General features: G+C 42.6%; 1 protein-coding gene across 1 annotated transcript; it reads right to left on the bottom strand.

Annotated features, from left to right (window-relative positions):
- Positions 1 to 3,173: 3,173 nt before the first annotated feature.
- On the bottom strand, positions 3,174 to 15,203 carry APOH (apolipoprotein H). The gene is made up of 8 exons (XM_043585074.1): positions 15,073 to 15,203; positions 14,502 to 14,678; positions 12,661 to 12,757; positions 11,511 to 11,587; positions 8,988 to 9,176; positions 6,817 to 6,996; positions 4,973 to 5,170; positions 3,174 to 3,334 (listed from the first exon to the last, which is right to left on the bottom strand). Exons 1-8 carry the CDS (start codon positions 15,134 to 15,136, stop codon positions 3,279 to 3,281), a joined length of 1,038 nt encoding a protein of 345 aa, XP_043441009.1. The 5' UTR covers positions 15,137 to 15,203; the 3' UTR covers positions 3,174 to 3,278.
- Positions 15,204 to 17,024: the final 1,821 nt, after the last annotated feature.

Below are 17,024 nucleotides of genomic sequence, written 5' to 3'. Positions count from 1 at the left end.
ACTGTAGGTTTCAAATTGGAGGGGCGCCTGGTGGCTCAGTCACTTAAGCAGCTGACTTCAGCTCAGGTCATGATCTCATGGTTCGTGGGTTCGAACCGCGCGTCGGGCTCTGTGCTGACAGCTCAGAGCCTGGAGCCTGCCTTGGATACTGTGTTTCCCTTGCTCTCTGCCCCTCCCCTGCTCACACTTTGTCTCTCTCTGTTTCAAAAATAAACATTTAAAAAAAAAATTGGTTTTTAATTGGAGTGTTAGGCTCGGGAACTTTGGGCATTGTGAACACTGGGTGTTAACAAATAATAGACGCGAAACTACAGTAATCAAGAGAGTGTGGTATTGGCAAAACAATAGACAAATCAAGGGAACAGAATAGAGTGCCCAGAAATAGACCACTGTAAATACATTCCACTGCTCTTTGATAAAGAAGCAAAGGCAATTCAATGGAACAGGGATAGTCATTTTCAATAAATGGTACCGGAATAAATGGGCACCCACATGCAAAAAGATTAATCTAGACACAGATCTTATCCATCACTAAAGTTAACTTAAAATAGCTCTTAGACCTAAATGTAAAATGAAAAACTATGAAACTCTGAGAAGATAACACAGGAGCAAATCTAGATGATCTTGGGTATAGTAACTCTTTTTTTAGGTCCAATGTCAAAGACACAATCCATGAAAAAAATCATTGATAGGCTGGACTTCATTAAATTCTGCTCAGCATGGGGCACCTGGGTGGCTCAGTCAGTTAAGCGTCCAACTTTTGATTTCGGCTCGGGTCATGATCTCATGGTTCATGGGTTCAAGCCCCACGTTGGGCTCCACACTGGCAAAGGCAAAGCCTGCTTGGGATTCTCTCTCTCTCTCCCTCTGAGCCACACAGGCACCCCTGTGTGGTTTATTTTCATGTTGTTTGTGTCCTTTCAACATCCAGATGTCCCAAATCTTCTTGAAAGCAGGTATTGCTTCAATGAAATAATATTGAAAAGCTTACACCAATTGGTAGATGGCTGTTGCCCAAAAGTTCTGAGTACCAACCATGAGGCCACCAGCTCTTCCCATAAAACCTCCCATCCTGCTTTAACACGGTTTAACAACTGAAGGGGAGTGCCTGGTATATGATACATCGGGGGGCCTCGAGTCCCAACTCCCCATCCCAGCCCCCAGTACAGGACCACCACCCATTCTAAGTGGCCACATATCCTACTGATCATACCCTTGAAATAGGTCATGGGAAATAAATACTTAAGTAAAGAATCCTCCATTGGGTGTGTTCCTTCATTGGGTATAAGCTGGACTATAGGACTTCAAAAATTCTGGATTATGTCTCTGCTGATCCCAGTAGGCTAATGACCTTGTGAAAGAACAGGAAAGCTTAATTTTGAGTTTTTATTAAAAGGCTCTCAGAGATTGAGCAAAAGGTCTTAGAGCTCAGTTCTACATTACAAAGGTCCCCAGTAACCAACCACCAGATGCCAAAGAAAATCATTACTGACTATCACTGCTTCCTAGCTCTGTTCAAGTGAGCTGAGGGAAAGTCAGCAATTTAAATTTTTTTCTATGTATTTTTAAATTTTGAAATAATAAAATTAATTGGAAAAGTATTTTCAACCAAGGGGAGGATAATAAAATACATATATATTCTTGGGGCACCTAGGTGGCTCAGTCGGTTAAGCATCCAAGTTCAGCTCAGGTCATGATCTTGCAGTTTGTGAGTTCGAGCCCGCGTCGGGCTCTGTGCTGACAGCTCGGAGCCTGGAGCCTGCTTCGGATTCTGTGTCTCCCTCTCTCTCTGCCCCTCCCCTGCTCATGCTCTGTCTCTCTCTGTCTCAAAAATAAATACAACGTTAAAAAAATTTAAATATATATATATATATATATATATATATATATATATACTTTCCTTTTCTGGAGCAAACCTTGCGATCATGTCTAGGGCAGGAGGAGATGTTCTAGAACTTTTACTGCTGTCTTGCCATTCCTAGACCTGTGACGTGGAATGAGGGAGAGGCCCATTTGAAAATTAGTATGTAGCAAGTTAAAGAAGACAGTCGGTCTAAAACTTTGTGCTAAGCGAGGAAGTCCAGAGTGGATGGCTCTTTTGTTCAGCAAAATCCTAAAATAGGACTTTTTGGTTTATGAAGGGAGGTACAACAGTCTCAGACCCAACCCCTAATACCCAGAGAGAGAGGGAGGCATAAATAATAAATACAGAAGGAAAGGATTGAGGAAGAAAAAGCAAAATTGTTTTTTAAGGCTAAGTAATGGGATTGTGGAGATTTTGAATGACCACCTTGGAGGGAAGGAAAGAAGGAAGAACAGAGAAACCTCTTGTAGATGAAATCTGCCCCACCCCCCACACCCCCACAGGGAAGCAGATCAAATCCTGATGAAGAAGCATCAGTTAGGAAATAGCTACTGGGAGATAGATTTCAAGAGTAGTGAGGGATAATATTTGTGGAGCTGGCAAAGAGAAACAACTTTTTTCAGGACTTTTATAACCTGGGAATAAAGAGACCCTGGGGCAGTAGCTAGAAGAAGATGTCAGTCAACAGGAAGGATTTTTGTAATGGGTCATATCACTGTACATTTATATACTAATAGAAATGGTCCAACAGAATGGAAAAAAAATTAAAATGTAATATTGCTCAGGGCAGGGGCAAAGTCCTTCAGTGGGAGAAGGAACATGAGGTCCAGTGAATAAGGTTTGCCCTTAGATGGGAACTCAAGAGTTTATCCATGGCAACAAGATGGAGGGCAAGGAACCTGGTACAGATCCTGGCTAAGTTGACAGATTTGGTCATGGGAAGATTTTTTTCTAAGGTCTTCTATTTTCTTGGTGACATAGGAGCAAGAATATCAGGAGAGAGAGGGGAGAGAAGTTGGTTTGAGGAGGGTTTGGAAGAGATGTAGCCATGTTGGAGAGGAAGGGAGTGAACAAACTAGAAAAATGCGCTAAGACCGCCAGGCAGAGCCGAGGGCTCATGTGACGGTTCTCTGGAGCATTCTATGAAAAATACTGCAGTTGCCTTAGGTGAAAGCATTTGAGAGTACAGTGAGGGAGAGGGGAATGGAGTTTCTGGATAATCGGGTACACGTTCCCTTTCTTAGCCGTGTTCCGCGTATTTGTGTTTTTGACCCAGCTAACGTAAGTGAAGTCAGCCACCATGCCGCAGTGACAGAGGCAATAAGTTCAGTCACTTTATTTTCCCACTTCCGTTACGTTCCTTGGACAAACACCGATACAAGCGTGGCATTTCATTTTGACTCTGTAAACCCGTTTAGCACGGCTTCACATCGGATGCATCGGTTTTCCAGAAAGCCAGAGAGCTATGTTCTGTTTGGGAAGGAAAAGACAAAGATTCTAAGAGGAACAATCATTTCTTAAATTTGGCAAGTAGCTCAGCCAAATCAAATACGTTGCACAAACGTGTGGAAAAAATTTAATTATATGAATAAAGCCATTTATGTTTTTGTGAATAAAACCATTTATGTTAAAGGTTGAAGTGATGGCAGAAAACATCACGGAGATGATAAGGCACGCATATCCAAGAGAGAAAATAAAAGGTTCTGTGTAACTCTGACAGTCAAGATTAAAAGAAAAAAAAACAACATTGTATCAGCCTTTTATTTATTCTCCCATGCACTAACAGCACGGCATCTGTCTGAACACTGTAAGAGACAATAGCCCGAAGAAATACATCAACAAAGCTCTGTTTGGTGTTTTGTTGTTTTTTTTTTTTTTTAACTATCCTCTTGTAATATTTTGTGTACTGATTTGCACTAGGCTTAATGTCCTTTGTCAATTTCAGTATTTCACATCTCACCAGGGCTCGGCTATATTTCGAAAAACAACAATTTATCCAGTGCATTTATGACTATTTGTGATTAGAATAACTGTCACTGTTGGAGAGCTTACTCCACGGCATGGATATCTCTGATAATCAAACCTCCGAAGTGGATTTGGTTTACTAGTTACCCTTCCCTTCTCCGTCTGTAGCTGGTCACTTCTCAAACCCCTCTCTTCTCTAACTTCCCTGCCCAATATAGGGCTGTCAACATTCTTGGAGCACTTCTAAATTTGGAGCCGATAATAGCTTCAGCCTCTGGCCTCTTCCTTCACAGTGACAGAGATATTTAAACGCTAACCCTGAAAACTGTAAAGGTTGGCCGTTCTAAAACCTGCTCATTATACACTTCTTTATCTCACACAAAGATAATCCCATCTTCCTTAAAATATTTTTGCTCTAATGAATACTTTGCTCTACTGGATACTTTTCAAACTCTGGGAATTGCTGACGAAAGGGGAAAAAAAAAATGTTAGAAGATCTGTATACCAATTACCATTACCATGAGTTTCTTTGTACCTGGGGTGAGTTCTCTGTAATCGGGGAACAAGAGGTGGTAAATATTGTTAGTGTTCAATATTTCATTCAATGTTATTACTGTTATGATTCGAGCTTAATCTGGAATTATACAAGATTGCATAATTCACCTCAACATTCATTGACTAAAACCGCAACCCTGGATTGTAAGGGAAAGAATTGGAAAGGAGAATGTTAACGCAAGCGGAGGAAAGGATCGTTTTATCGCTTCGTCCTGCTCTTTCCTCCTGCCCGTACTCTCTTTTTAAAAATCCAGTGGTAGGGGCGCCTGGGTGGCGCAGTCGGTTAAGCGTCCGACTTCAGCCAGGTCACGATCTCGCGGTCCGTGGGTTCGAGCCCCGCGTCAGGCTCTGGGCTGATGGCTCAGAGCCTGGAGCCTGTTTCCGATTCTGTGTCTCCCTCTCTCTCTGCCCCTCCCCCGTTCATGCTCTGTCTCTCTCTGTCCCAAAAATAAATAAACGTTGAAAAAAAAAATTTAAAAATCCAGTGGCCAAACTGACATGGCTTCTTATAACCATTACATAATACAAGTACTTATTATGGTGAGGGTCAAGTGGAATCCTAGCTAAAAGTACCAGTGTAAGACTTACCCTTGAAGCATTTGGGGATTTCAATGGTACCATCTATACACTGAGCATCCTCTGTATAGCTACATTTCTTTTCCTTATTTTTGCAGAAGAAAGAAACCTTTTCACCATGTAGCATTCCATCCTTAAACTTCTCTTGAAGCTTTACTCTCTCTCCTTGGTAGAGCACAGTAGCTTTTTTAACAGATAATTTACAGGAAGCTGAAAGAGAGAATATCTGTAATCAAGACTTAGGAGTTCAGTTAGTCCTTCTGGGAACAATGCAGCATTTGAACCAATAGATTAGGGCAACGGAGACAAGTTGCTCAAGACAAGAAGATTCCAAGAATGTTCCTAGTGAGTGTGTCAGTGTCATTGCTGGTAGCAGTTGTTTGTTAACAGAACCGTTAATTACGGCTTCCAAGATGGCCTTTGCTCCCCCCCGCAGCAGCCACGTAAGAAGGTCAACACAGACGCATCAGATTTTAGCTCCAGTGAAAAAGGACTTCCACCAGATACTGCCATTTCATATAAACCTCCACTGTCCCACTTAGATCCCATTCATTGAGGCAGTGCCACCATCCATCAGCCACTGTGAGGGTTGGCTGATAACAGCTCACAGATGCTCCTTTCTCTGAAAAATTGCCCTCAGCCTTAAGGGAGCCACCTCTCCTGGGAGCAAATCAGTCCCCACACCGAGGGAACAGCCTTTAGCCAATGACGACTGATAAGAGGAATACAGAAAGCAGGTCCCGATGCTTTTTGGTGGGATCAACTCTGGGGTAGAATTCATGGTCCAGCAGCTCCCAAGAGCATGCAACTGAAACTAGACTCCAGCTGAGACCACATGTTTGTTCAAAATGTCGTCTCTGGATCTGCAGCAGCAGCACTTGGGAACTTGGTAAAAATGCAAATTCTCAGGTGCTATCCCATATCTACTGAATCAGAAACTCTGTGTTTAAACAAGCCCCCCGGTGATTCTGGGGCACAGTGAAGTTTGAGAAGCAGTGCCCTACTCTATTCCACCGGCCTCACTCTCTCCTGAGACACTCACTGAATAAATCATCTCCACTTGAATCCCTGTCTCAGGCTCTGCTTCGAGGGGACTCCAACCTAAGACACTAATTATACATCATTTTTCCTGCTGTGCCTAACTTCCTTTTCTGCTCAAGCTGCCCAGCCCCGCGGCAACCTGCGCAGAAATATAGTGCCGGGTTGTCCTTTGCATACGCGTGACACAGGATCAAGGACAGACACCTAGTTCAAAAGGAACCAGTGTTTCCAGGAAAAGACGCCCGTTAGTGATAAGTCTTTGGTTGAGACGTCCGCCAGAGTCAGCCAGGTTTGAGGTGACTAAGCAGGGACACATGGAGATGAGAGAGACCACAGGGCCACTGAGATATGGAAAGAGTAGCAATGGGGCCTGATTTTCAGTTCCAATCCTCAGGAGGACCAGTTGTATTCCATTTCCTCACCTTCAATGTCCACGTGATTGCCTGTTGCTCATTTATGATAAACCCTCATTTCCTTGAACTAGCTTTTAATGTGTGGTTGGTTTTTGCAACGACGAGCAGAATCGGCACTCGAACAAAGCAGAAAAGGTCGCGCGCAGGAAACCCATACAATCCTCCACCATGGGATCAGTGCTTGCAAAGGATCTGTTTATCTCCCACAGTCTCATCTCAAACAAGCTTGCTAAGCACGAAGCTCCCCCGTGCCCATTGTGAGTCCTAAAGTCCTTCACATACCAATAACCGTGAAGGAAGTCTGAGCAACAAGTAGAAAATGATTGGAACAAAAAAATGGCAAGTGAGGGCAATCGACTGGATAAATTCAAGATGTGTGAAGACCACACCCGTATCTCATACCTTTACAACTTGGCTGAGCGGACCAGTTTCCAGATTTGTTACATTCTACTTCTTGTGGGCCATCCAAGACATATGTATCATGGCAACCATAGGTGGCTTTATCCTTGTAATAAAGCGTTTGTTTTGCAGGGTAGTTCACAAACCCATTGTCTGGTCTTGATGGGAATGGGCATTTTACTTCTAAAAAGTGTATTCAATAAAACATATTAGTATGATAAATAGTAGACTGTCGGTTATGAAATAGTTACATTCCAGTCTCCATTACCCCCACTGAGTCACTGGGTGCTCCTGTAGCTGCAATAGAATTTCTATGTGCTTAATTCTGTCCCTCTTATCTTAAGCTCACAAGCCCCTAGATATTAAAAAAAAGAAGCAACAATGCTTTGAAAGTAAATCAGTGAGCTACCAAGTTCTTTGGGATCTTATACAATCACAGGGTATTATTTATTCCATACTTCGTCTCCATGCAGTCTAAGAGGGTGGGTTTGAAAAAAGAAAAAAAAAAAAAAAAAAAAGAGTCCGTCTCTTTTAATCAACAAACCATGAAATTAAAACACAAAGACTCCCTCCACGCACACTAGCACACCATTATTGGATTTCAAATGTTAAATCTAATTCTTATGAATGTCTTCAGTCTATACGAGAAGCCAGCATGAAATGTGAAGAAAAAACATGGTGCTGCTTCCTGGCACTTGAATCCTTGGGTCTATAATAATACTTAAAACAAACAAACAAAAACAGCCCAAGGAAGAAAAGAAAAGCCCTTGTCTATAGAAGAACGCAAGCTAATTAAAAATAGAAGAAAAGATGGAAAGTGCCGGTTTACGACCCCCAATGTCGTAATTGACTAAGTCGAGGATTATCAAAGAATCTTAACAAAACCATTTAACTTGAATCTAATCAACCAGATTCAGATTATGGAACATCCTACAAGGCAACTAGCCCGTACTCTTGAAAAATGTCTAGGAAAGACAACTAAAAAGGCAAGTGATCATTCTTAACCGAAGGAGACTAAACCGCACGTGTGATTCTTGACGAGACCCCACGTAAAACAAAACACATGGATAAAAAACACTTCCAGGTCAGTTGGGGGAAATTTGCATATGACATAAATGTTGTTGTTTATATTATTATAATAGCCCAAGTTATTATTGGTAATAACGGAACACACGGTAAATGTCTTGTCAACAGTGACAATGTTCTTGTTCTCAGGACATTCGTGCCGAAGTATTATGGGTAAGTATTTATGTCAAGATGTGTCACTTTATTTTCAGATGGTTCAGGAAGAAAAAGCATCTGTCTATGGAAAGAGAGAGGGAGACAGAGAAAGTCACAACATGCTGACAGTTGATACATCTAGGTGAAAGGTTGAAGAAGAAAAAAAGAACCTAGTGCTTAGGACTCGGGAGAATTAAATGAGGTGATACATGTACAACATGAGACCAGTATGTGGCCCAGGATTTAAGTCCCACAAAAGGTGCTAGGTATTAGTAGTAGTAGTTCCCCATGATAAAAAGCACTTATGTTTTGAATCATTCGAGAGATATCTATAATATCTACCAAGAAAGTAGCAGTCCTTAGTATAATTCCTGGTGGGCATGATAAACTCTACAATTTGTTTACTTGGTTTGCAGTCGACAAATTCAAAGATAGCAATGATAGGTCAATTTAAAAGGGGAAGAATTTTGACAATTTTTTAAATCGAATATTCTCGAGATTCTTAAATTTAGGGACACCATAAAAGCTCGTAGCGATCTGACTACAGCCCAGTTTTTCACCTTCGTCTCCCAGGACTCCCCACTATAACGCTGGCTTCTCTTGACCAACCTCACCATGATATTCAGCTGTCCGTGCACACACCCTGTTGTTTCACACCTCCCTGACTTTCCACATCCTGTAGCCCTGTGGCATGCCTTCCGCTCATTCTCCACGTCTCTGGGAAGCTCTCCCAGGTGGCCTCAGACAGGTCATTGCATTATATATAACTCTTCTGGGGTGAGAAGCCAGGTTTCATTCATCTGGTCTCCCCAACACCTATCCGCATGGTGGATGCCAATAAACATTTCTTGGAAAAGGCCGCCGGAAACACTCAACGATCATGGTATTTTCCAAACTTTTCAAAAATGGGATTCTACACTGTCATGCTAATTTTGTCTTGTCATTGCACCTACCTCTGCATTCTGGTAATGTAGTCCAATTTCCGTGTGCTGTGCAGGTAACTGTATCATTTCCAAACATGGCATAGTGTGGCAAGCATTCAAAGACGGCCTTGTTTCCATAGATGGAGTTGTTTCCAGCCAATGGCTGATAAACACTAAGTGTTGCAAACTTAGGTATGGCTGGTGGAGGGCAGGTTACAGCTGGAAAAAGAAGGAACAATCACTTTTATGAAAATAGCTGAGTCGTTTAAAGATACTCTTTCCAGAATGGAAAAAAAGAAAAAACAAAGATTAACTTGAGAAAATGCAAAATTTGATCAAATGCTAGGGTAAAAATAACCAATTGTAGAAGTCAAAAAGGAAAATATGATCTGAAAATCAGATGTCTGTATCAGTCAAAAAACTAAAAAAAGGGGCGCCTGGGTGGCGCAGTCGGTTAAGCGTCCGACTTCAGCCAGGTCACGATCTCGCAGTCCATGAGTTCGAGCCCCGCGTCAGGCTCTGGGCTGATGGCTCAGAGCCTGGAGCCTGTTTCCGATTCTGTGTCTCCCTCTCTCTCTCTGCCCCTCCCCCGTTCATGCTCTGTCTCTCTCTGTCCCAAAAATAAATAAACGTTGAAAAAAAATTAAAAAAAAAAAAAACTAAAAAAAAAAAAAAAATGAAGTAAATCCAAGTCTTGTCAATATTGTCTGTGACAGTAACACAATGCATATGTTTCCATAAGTCTTCGATCCAAATGCTGCCTTGGAAGATGTTTCTGGAAGTCAGAATTGGTAGAGGACCATCCTGCATTAATTGCTGATGATGGCACTCAGTACAAAGTCATTTGTGACTTCGACGTCCCACTGCTAGTTCATGTTTCTTTGTTCCTACTGAATATGTCCTGCTTTTGCCCTCTGTATGTATGGAGCTCACATAAGTGGCTTTATGTGGAGACACAGGGGCTGTCATCCTGACCTGACTAAGATGGGGTTTCAATAAGTCCAGGGAGAGTTATACTAACGTAAGGAAGTTAGTGCAGACGGGGATGTGATTTCATTTGGATTATCTAGCTCCCTGCTGCTCAAAGTGTGATCCGTAAACCAGCAGCATGGGCTTTGCCTGGAAACTTCTTAGAACTCCAGAAGCTCAGACCTGACCCCAGACCCATGAATCGGAATCTGCACTTTAACAAGATGTCCAGGTGATTCACATGTACAGTAAAGTGTGAGAAGCACTCATTTAGATTAGGCTGCAGCGAAAGTAGGCTTCGTGTTTGCAACCAAGAAGAAAAAGTGACTTTACATAATCAATATAAATCTGCTTATGAGGGAAACTATAAGAACCGTGGTGATTCTGGGGCACCTGGGTGGCTCAGTCGGTTAAGCATTCGATTTCAGTGCAGGTCATGATCTCACAGTTCACGAGTTTGAGCCTCGCGTCGGGCTCTGTGCTGACAGCTCGGAGCCTGGAGCCTCCTTTGGATTCTGTGTCTCCCTCTCTCTCTACCCCTCTCCTGCTCACGTTCTGTCTGTCTGTCTGTCTCTCTCTCTCTCTGTCTCAAAAATAAAGACATTTAAAAAAATTAAAAAAAAAAAAAGAACCATGGTGATTCTTACCAATGAGTAAAATACTCTACTTAATTTATCCTTAAAAAACACTTTTTTTTGGTAGTTCACATTTCCTTAAACTATCATTTATTTGAAATTGCTTTACTTTTTCACTGGCTTTTGCTAGGACAGACCTCTCTGGAATGTTCAAGAACCATAACCGTTATTGGAATGCGCGGGCCTCCTGGGCAAAGATGGGACTCCTATGAATCATGAGTTAGGGAACATCAGAGCATCCCTCCCTATGTAAGCAATGCCCAGAGCCGACACTGGTTGCACGGGTGAATGTCCCCGGAACAAACCAGCAGTGTTTTTTGAAGGAATCCCACTCTGCTCCTATGATCCAAGGCCCTTTGATGGAGTCTAAGCTCCCTGCTAAGGTTGCTTCCATCTCTCCCTCATCGCTAGACACGCTTGCTAAGGGCAGACCGAAGTCTCCATTAGCCATGTAGCCTCAGTGCTGAGAACCGGCTATGGCACGTATGAGGTCCCCACTACACGGTTATAGAATACATAAATGGGTGAATGAATACATGAGTGAATGAAGCTCCAGACTGGGAGGAAGATGCTTGATCTCACTGTTTCCAGTTCTTGTAGTCAAATGGTGGCAGTCCCTGATTGACCAATGCCACACAAATCTAAGCTCTTGCCAAACCACCGCGATAGTGACAGAATGAGTAAACCCAGGTATCCCTGCCTCTACCAGGTGGGGGATACAAATGTGTTCACGACTAGAACGCCCCCCTGTTGTCAGTCCAAAGGGGTTATTACATCCTCTGAGATAAGAGGATTATCCAGATGAACCCTCCCCAGAAGGATGAGCGGCCATCGAATGGAGCCAGGATGGAAGGATTTCCAGGGCTTGGAAGGTACAGTGCTAAAACCAGCAAAGTCCCAGGCACACCAGCTAATCGCTCTCCCCATAACGGGGGACCCACAGACTCACGAGCACAGACAGGAAGGTCAACACTCCATCTTCCCTCCTCAGTGCATTTAGCAGAACTAGCTCCGCTCAGATAAAACCTGCAAAAAGAACATGTAATCCATCAAGCAGTAAAATGATCCATCGATGGCACCTCAGATGTCTTCTCCGCTGAGCACTGCCTCAGATTAATGCTGCTGACGGCTTCCCCATTTTGTAATGCAGTTTCCCTGAGGAGCTCAGCACTCACTGGAGGTTCATCAAATCTCCCACCTCAGGGCTGCAGGGGACTCACTGAGGAATGAGAGTGCTCCGTAGATGTGCATGTAGAAACCAAACCCCCAAAAGTGAATCAAACTGAGCTATGGCTACTATTCATTTTCCAAAACTATTCACTCCACAGACACAAATGGGTAAAAACAACGCAGTACATTTCCACTGAAAATATAGCATTGTCTCCTCAAAGCCAATCGTTTCAAGGTCCTTTTTCATCAGGCCCACAGTTAATTGGTGTTCAGATGAAAGGAGTCCATTTCTCTTTCACACATAGTATTTCTTAATTTCCAATCCCAAACAAGAACCCTAAGTAAAACTTTGCCGTAATGTGCAAACAACATGCAATTAACAACGTCACTGTCTTTGCTCAAACACCACTGTCTTTGCTCATAAGGCAAATGAGCTCTACGACCGACCGTATGTGCTTTCTTGCCGGGGATCCTGTACTTATCATGTGAGGATTGACAGAACTATGTTCTACATCATCATGCTCCCAACCTCCTCCAAAGAACCTTCTGGAGACTCCCAAGTCAGTCAACCAAATCAGGCTCATAACTAAAGCCCAAGTCCAAATCCTAAACTATTTAAACCTTCATGCCAAGATTTGTCTCAGAGATTATAAAGAATTATCATCCAGTTTTAATCGTGCCAATGTACCTCCTCAGATGAGTAATTAATCAGGAGAAGGAAAGTTTGATACACTAGTGACTTCATATCTTACTAGCTGTTATATTCTCCATCCCTTACCCCATCCCAACACCACTGCGGTATAGTTAAAAGCAGGACTAAAATCGATTTGTTTTCAGCAAGTCCAGGCTGAAGGCTACAAATTAAATATGCCTTGATATTTAGCTTAAGGGCACAGAAATGTTCTTCCACATCTGTTAGAAGTCTTTACCCGGTGTTGCAAGAAAAACTGATGCTGTTGGGATATTCAAAAGTTGTGTAGCGTACAGCTCCATTTTCTAAGATTCCAGCGAAAGGACATACTCTGGCTGTAAATTGAAGATGGAAAAGTACATTTTAATTTATAGAATTTTTCATTAAAATAAAACCATATACACTCATTCCTGTTCTTTGATCCAATAACTCTGCTGATAACTATTCTAAGAAAATTACGCAAAATTAGTTAAACGATAACTAATGCCCCAAAGGGGCTCATTGCACCTCAAATAACAAAAATTGGACAGGCTAAACGTTTACCATCCGGTGACTGATTTGACTAATTGTGAGAAATCAACAGTTGAACTCTTATGCAGCCAGCAAAATATGAATTACAAAGACCATGATAGTCAGTGTTCGTGCTATGCTGACGAAAACAGAAAAATGCAAAATGGCACCTACTCACTGCAGTGATGCAAAACTATAGGTGGAAAGTAACTTGAAAAAAAATAAAATTGTTACTATTTTAGAGTTATGGCTGATTTAAATAAAACATTTCCCCCATAATGTTATAACTGTTTTCCATTAAAAATAACATTTAGTCCTTTTTCAGTCAAAAAGCATAGTAAAATTGGGGCACCTGGGTGGCTCAGTTAGTTAAGCGTCCGACTCTAGATTGTGGCTCAGGTCATGATCTCACGGTTTATGAGATCGAGCCCCATGTCAGCCTTGTGCTGACAGCATGGAGCCTGCTTGGAATTCTCTCTCTCCCTCTCTCTCTGTCCCTCCTCTGCTCATGCGCTCTCTCTCTCTCTCTCTCTCTCTCTCTCTCTCTCTCTCAAAATAAATAACCATTTAAAAAATGTTCTTAAAATTTTAAAAAGCATACGAAAATCACTTGTATGAAATTAATGATTTTTCACAAAGGTCGTGTTCCTACGACCAAATAACCAGAGCTCAGATAGGTCCATATAGTTATTTTTACTGCTTAATTTCTACATAAAATTGCCAGAAATTCTATTGGGTCGATTGCTCAATATTTGACTGTAAAAAGTAATGCTGGCGTAAATCACAGAACCATGTTCTGAGAAATAAAGAAACGCAGCCATCCTCCATCAGGCAGTAGCAATAAGTTTATACTTAAATGTTTATATTATATTTATATAAAATATTACAATTTATTATAAATTATGGTTATAGAATCATATTCTATTTATATAATTATATTTACTATAAAGTATGATATGATTATATTAAATCTGCCTTCATTTTGAGGCAAAGTCCAAAAATCTGATGATTCCTCATGTTTTTGCTTTTTCATGAGTCCCTTTGGCATCTGTCTAAATTTCAGGGTATCTGCACTTTTTTATCACTTCTGCAGTGTTTCCCTCTCTTTTATCCTAGCACGTCTCTCTTTTCTTTTTTTTTTAAGTTTATTTATTTCGAGAGAGAGTGTGTGTGTGTGCGAGCAGGGGAGAGGCAGAGACTGCGGGAGAGAGAGAATCCCAAGCAGGCTCTGCACCCTCAGCACGGAGCCTGAGATGGGGCTTGAACCCATGACCTGAGCCAAAGTCGGACGCTCAACCAACTGAGCCATCCGAGCACCCCCGGCAGGTCTCTTTTTTACATCTCTTCTAGTTCTGGGCTATGCTCACCTCCTCCTCTCTAAATAGCACCCATCGCCCTTGGTTTCCCCTCCAGTGGACATACTCCCCAAGCCCTCTTGTTTCTTCACAGCCCTCCACTCCTCGGCTCTGCTGGCTCACCGTGCCCTGAGCATGACGAGGTAGGTTAGCCCCACAAATGTCCAGAATCCCAATGGGGGGGGGGAGCATGTGAGAGAAGGCACTGACTTACGTATACACTTCAAGGTGTTGATGGGCCAAATTCCCGTGAGAGGACACGTAAACCTCCTCATCCCACCCCGGGACACGTAGCCCGGCTGGCAAGAGTAGACTATCTGCTCCCCTGGGTCATAGGATGCTTTTAGTGGAACGACTATGGCAAACGGTAAATCATCTGGTTTGGGACAGGCTGAAATAGAGCACAAAGCAGTTAGTTAAGAAATCTACATTTGCATTTTTAAGCTCAGCTAGCCCATAAATGAAAAAACGACTTAATGCCGTCAATAATAACTCTGCCAAGTTCTGTACCAAATACTCCGTATAGGCAATATCTCATCTCATCTCCTCAACAGCCCTTTGAAGGGTACTCTCATTATCCCCATTTTATAGGTCAATACTTTGAGACTTCAATTGCCTGAATATCTCAGGGAGGAGCTTTAAGTGTGGCAATATCGAAGAATCCGTATCAATCCAGTCTCCCCGGCATCCACCCGAAAGAGAATTTAAATTAACATCACCGATCCCTGTCACGAACTAGGGGGTTGGATATATTAATTATATTTGCAAAAGCAAAGAGTACTTACTCCGGCCTGCAGTGGCGACATGGCAGAGAAAACTCGAGAACAAGACGAGCACCACAGAAATCATTGTGGATGACTCACACAGGCACCACCACAGTGGCTTCCTCCACTAAAAAGAGGGCTGCAAATAGAAAAGTGCTTAAATATTAACCTTTTTTCTGTGTACTTTTATCTCTGTAAATAGAAGGTAAAATACCACAATTCGAAAGGAACTCTGAGACCTACATTCTTTAATCATTTACCTCCATTTCTGTGAGTCTGTTGTGAAATCTTGGCAAACGATTTCTGTCTTTGTCACGTTGATTTTAATGGCCCAACACGGTGTGTTATTGCCTCCGATAGAATCCTGGTGATTCCCAGATGGTCCAGCCTCTAATCCAACCTTCTCATCGTCCATCCTTCATCTTGTGCACTTGGGTGGCACACCAGAAGACTGGAACACCTGCTTCCCCGACAACCTTGACATAGAAACGTAGGACCATCTCTGGTTTTGGTCTCCACACCTCTAAAGTGATATTTCAGTTTCCAGATGTGTGATTCTTAGGAACATCCTCATGGAGGCATCTAGAACTATATAACGCCTAAAAAACCGAGTTCAGCATCTTCGCGCTCTCTCTCTCTCTCTCTCTCTCTCTCTCTCTCTCTCTCACACACACACACACACACACACACACACACACACACACACACAAAGTGATGATTTCTCCCAGATTCCTGTTTTACCTAGTTAGTAACAAGAGCGTCCTGGGAGCTCCAGGTGCAACCTTAAAGCGATCCTTAACTCCTCAAACTCCTCACATCAAATCAACACCATGCGTCATTCTCAATACTTCTCAACTCTGTCCAGGCAGATTTCTAGATCTGGTTTAGGGATTGGAAAGTTGACGTGAAGTCACAAGTTGGGAATCAGAGAAGAAAAGAAGGTGAGTAGGAGGAGAGAATGGCCATTGCTTGGAGGGTTCAGAGAGGACCAGCCATAATTTCTTAGTTCTCTCATGCATCCTTTGCTTTAAGGGACTGAATAGACAAGTGGACAATGGCCAGATGATATATAAAAATGGAACTCTGGGGCACCTGGGTGGCTCAGTAGGTTGTGCTTCTGACTTCGGCTCAGGTTGTGACCTCATGGTTTGTGGGTTCAACCCCACATCGGGCTCTGCGCTGACAGCTCGGAGCCTGCTTTGGATTCTCTCTCTCCCCTTCCCTCTGCCTCTCACCTGCTCTCTCCTTCTCTCGAAAAAAAAATATATATATATATATTAAAAAAAAAAAAACTAGAACTCTGACCCATAATTTCTGTAGCAACCAATCCAGGAAGCCAAACGACAACCTCCATAGCAATTGGCCCAACTTAGGACAAACTGGAGAAAGTCAAATATGTTCTTTAATCAATCACACAGGATGCCCAGCTTCTAGTCAGTCCACCCCCATTGTCCTTGTCATACCCACAACCTCCCATCAGGCAATACTTGAAATTTGCCCTTTGTGTACGCTATCAAGTTGGACTACTTCCCCGACTTTGAGTCCCTGGCGAACACAAATGATGATGGCGGACTCCCTTGTTACGGCAAGCTCTGAGGAAATCACCTTTGCTGGTTCTCATTTGGATGGTCTTTGTTTATATCCACAGGTCTAAAGTTGCTCGACACACATCAGTTTGAGAAATATTTGTCAGGCGGTGATTCTTAAACTATGCTTCTAACGAACACCGTGTTCCATGACAAGAGGAAAAGTATAGGGGCCACGAATATAAAATAATGGTGGTCCTTCCTCTTTGTTATTAAATCAAAATCTTCCCATGGACATTCGAGCAGGCGCGTGCACGCACACACACGCGCGCACACACACAGAGTCCTTAGAAGGGGAAGGATTCCTGTTTTCTAGATCATTCACGTCGCTACTTTGTTGTGGAGAATTCTCTCAATGGGTGGAGAAGAGAGAAACTGAAGAAGGCA

This window comes from Prionailurus bengalensis, chromosome E1, assembly GCF_016509475.1.
Source record: "Prionailurus bengalensis isolate Pbe53 chromosome E1, Fcat_Pben_1.1_paternal_pri, whole genome shotgun sequence".
Taxonomy (NCBI): Eukaryota; Metazoa; Chordata; class Mammalia; order Carnivora; family Felidae; genus Prionailurus; species Prionailurus bengalensis.
The sequence above is the reverse complement of the archived record's forward strand: the minus strand, read 5'-3'. Positions and strand labels throughout refer to the sequence as shown.

Coding starts and splice junctions, on each gene's coding strand:
- APOH (XM_043585074.1), bottom strand. CDS start 15,136: ATGATTTCTGTGGTGCTCGTCTTGTTCTCGAGTTTTCTCTGCCATGTC. Junction 14,679..15,072: donor TGTCGCCACTGCAGGCCGGA/GTAAGTACTCTT, acceptor GCTCTATTTCAG/CCTGTCCCAAACCAGATGAT. Junction 11,588..12,660: donor AGTTTTTCTTGCAACACCGG/GTAAAGACTTCT, acceptor TTCTTTTTGCAG/GTTTTATCTGAGCGGAGCTA.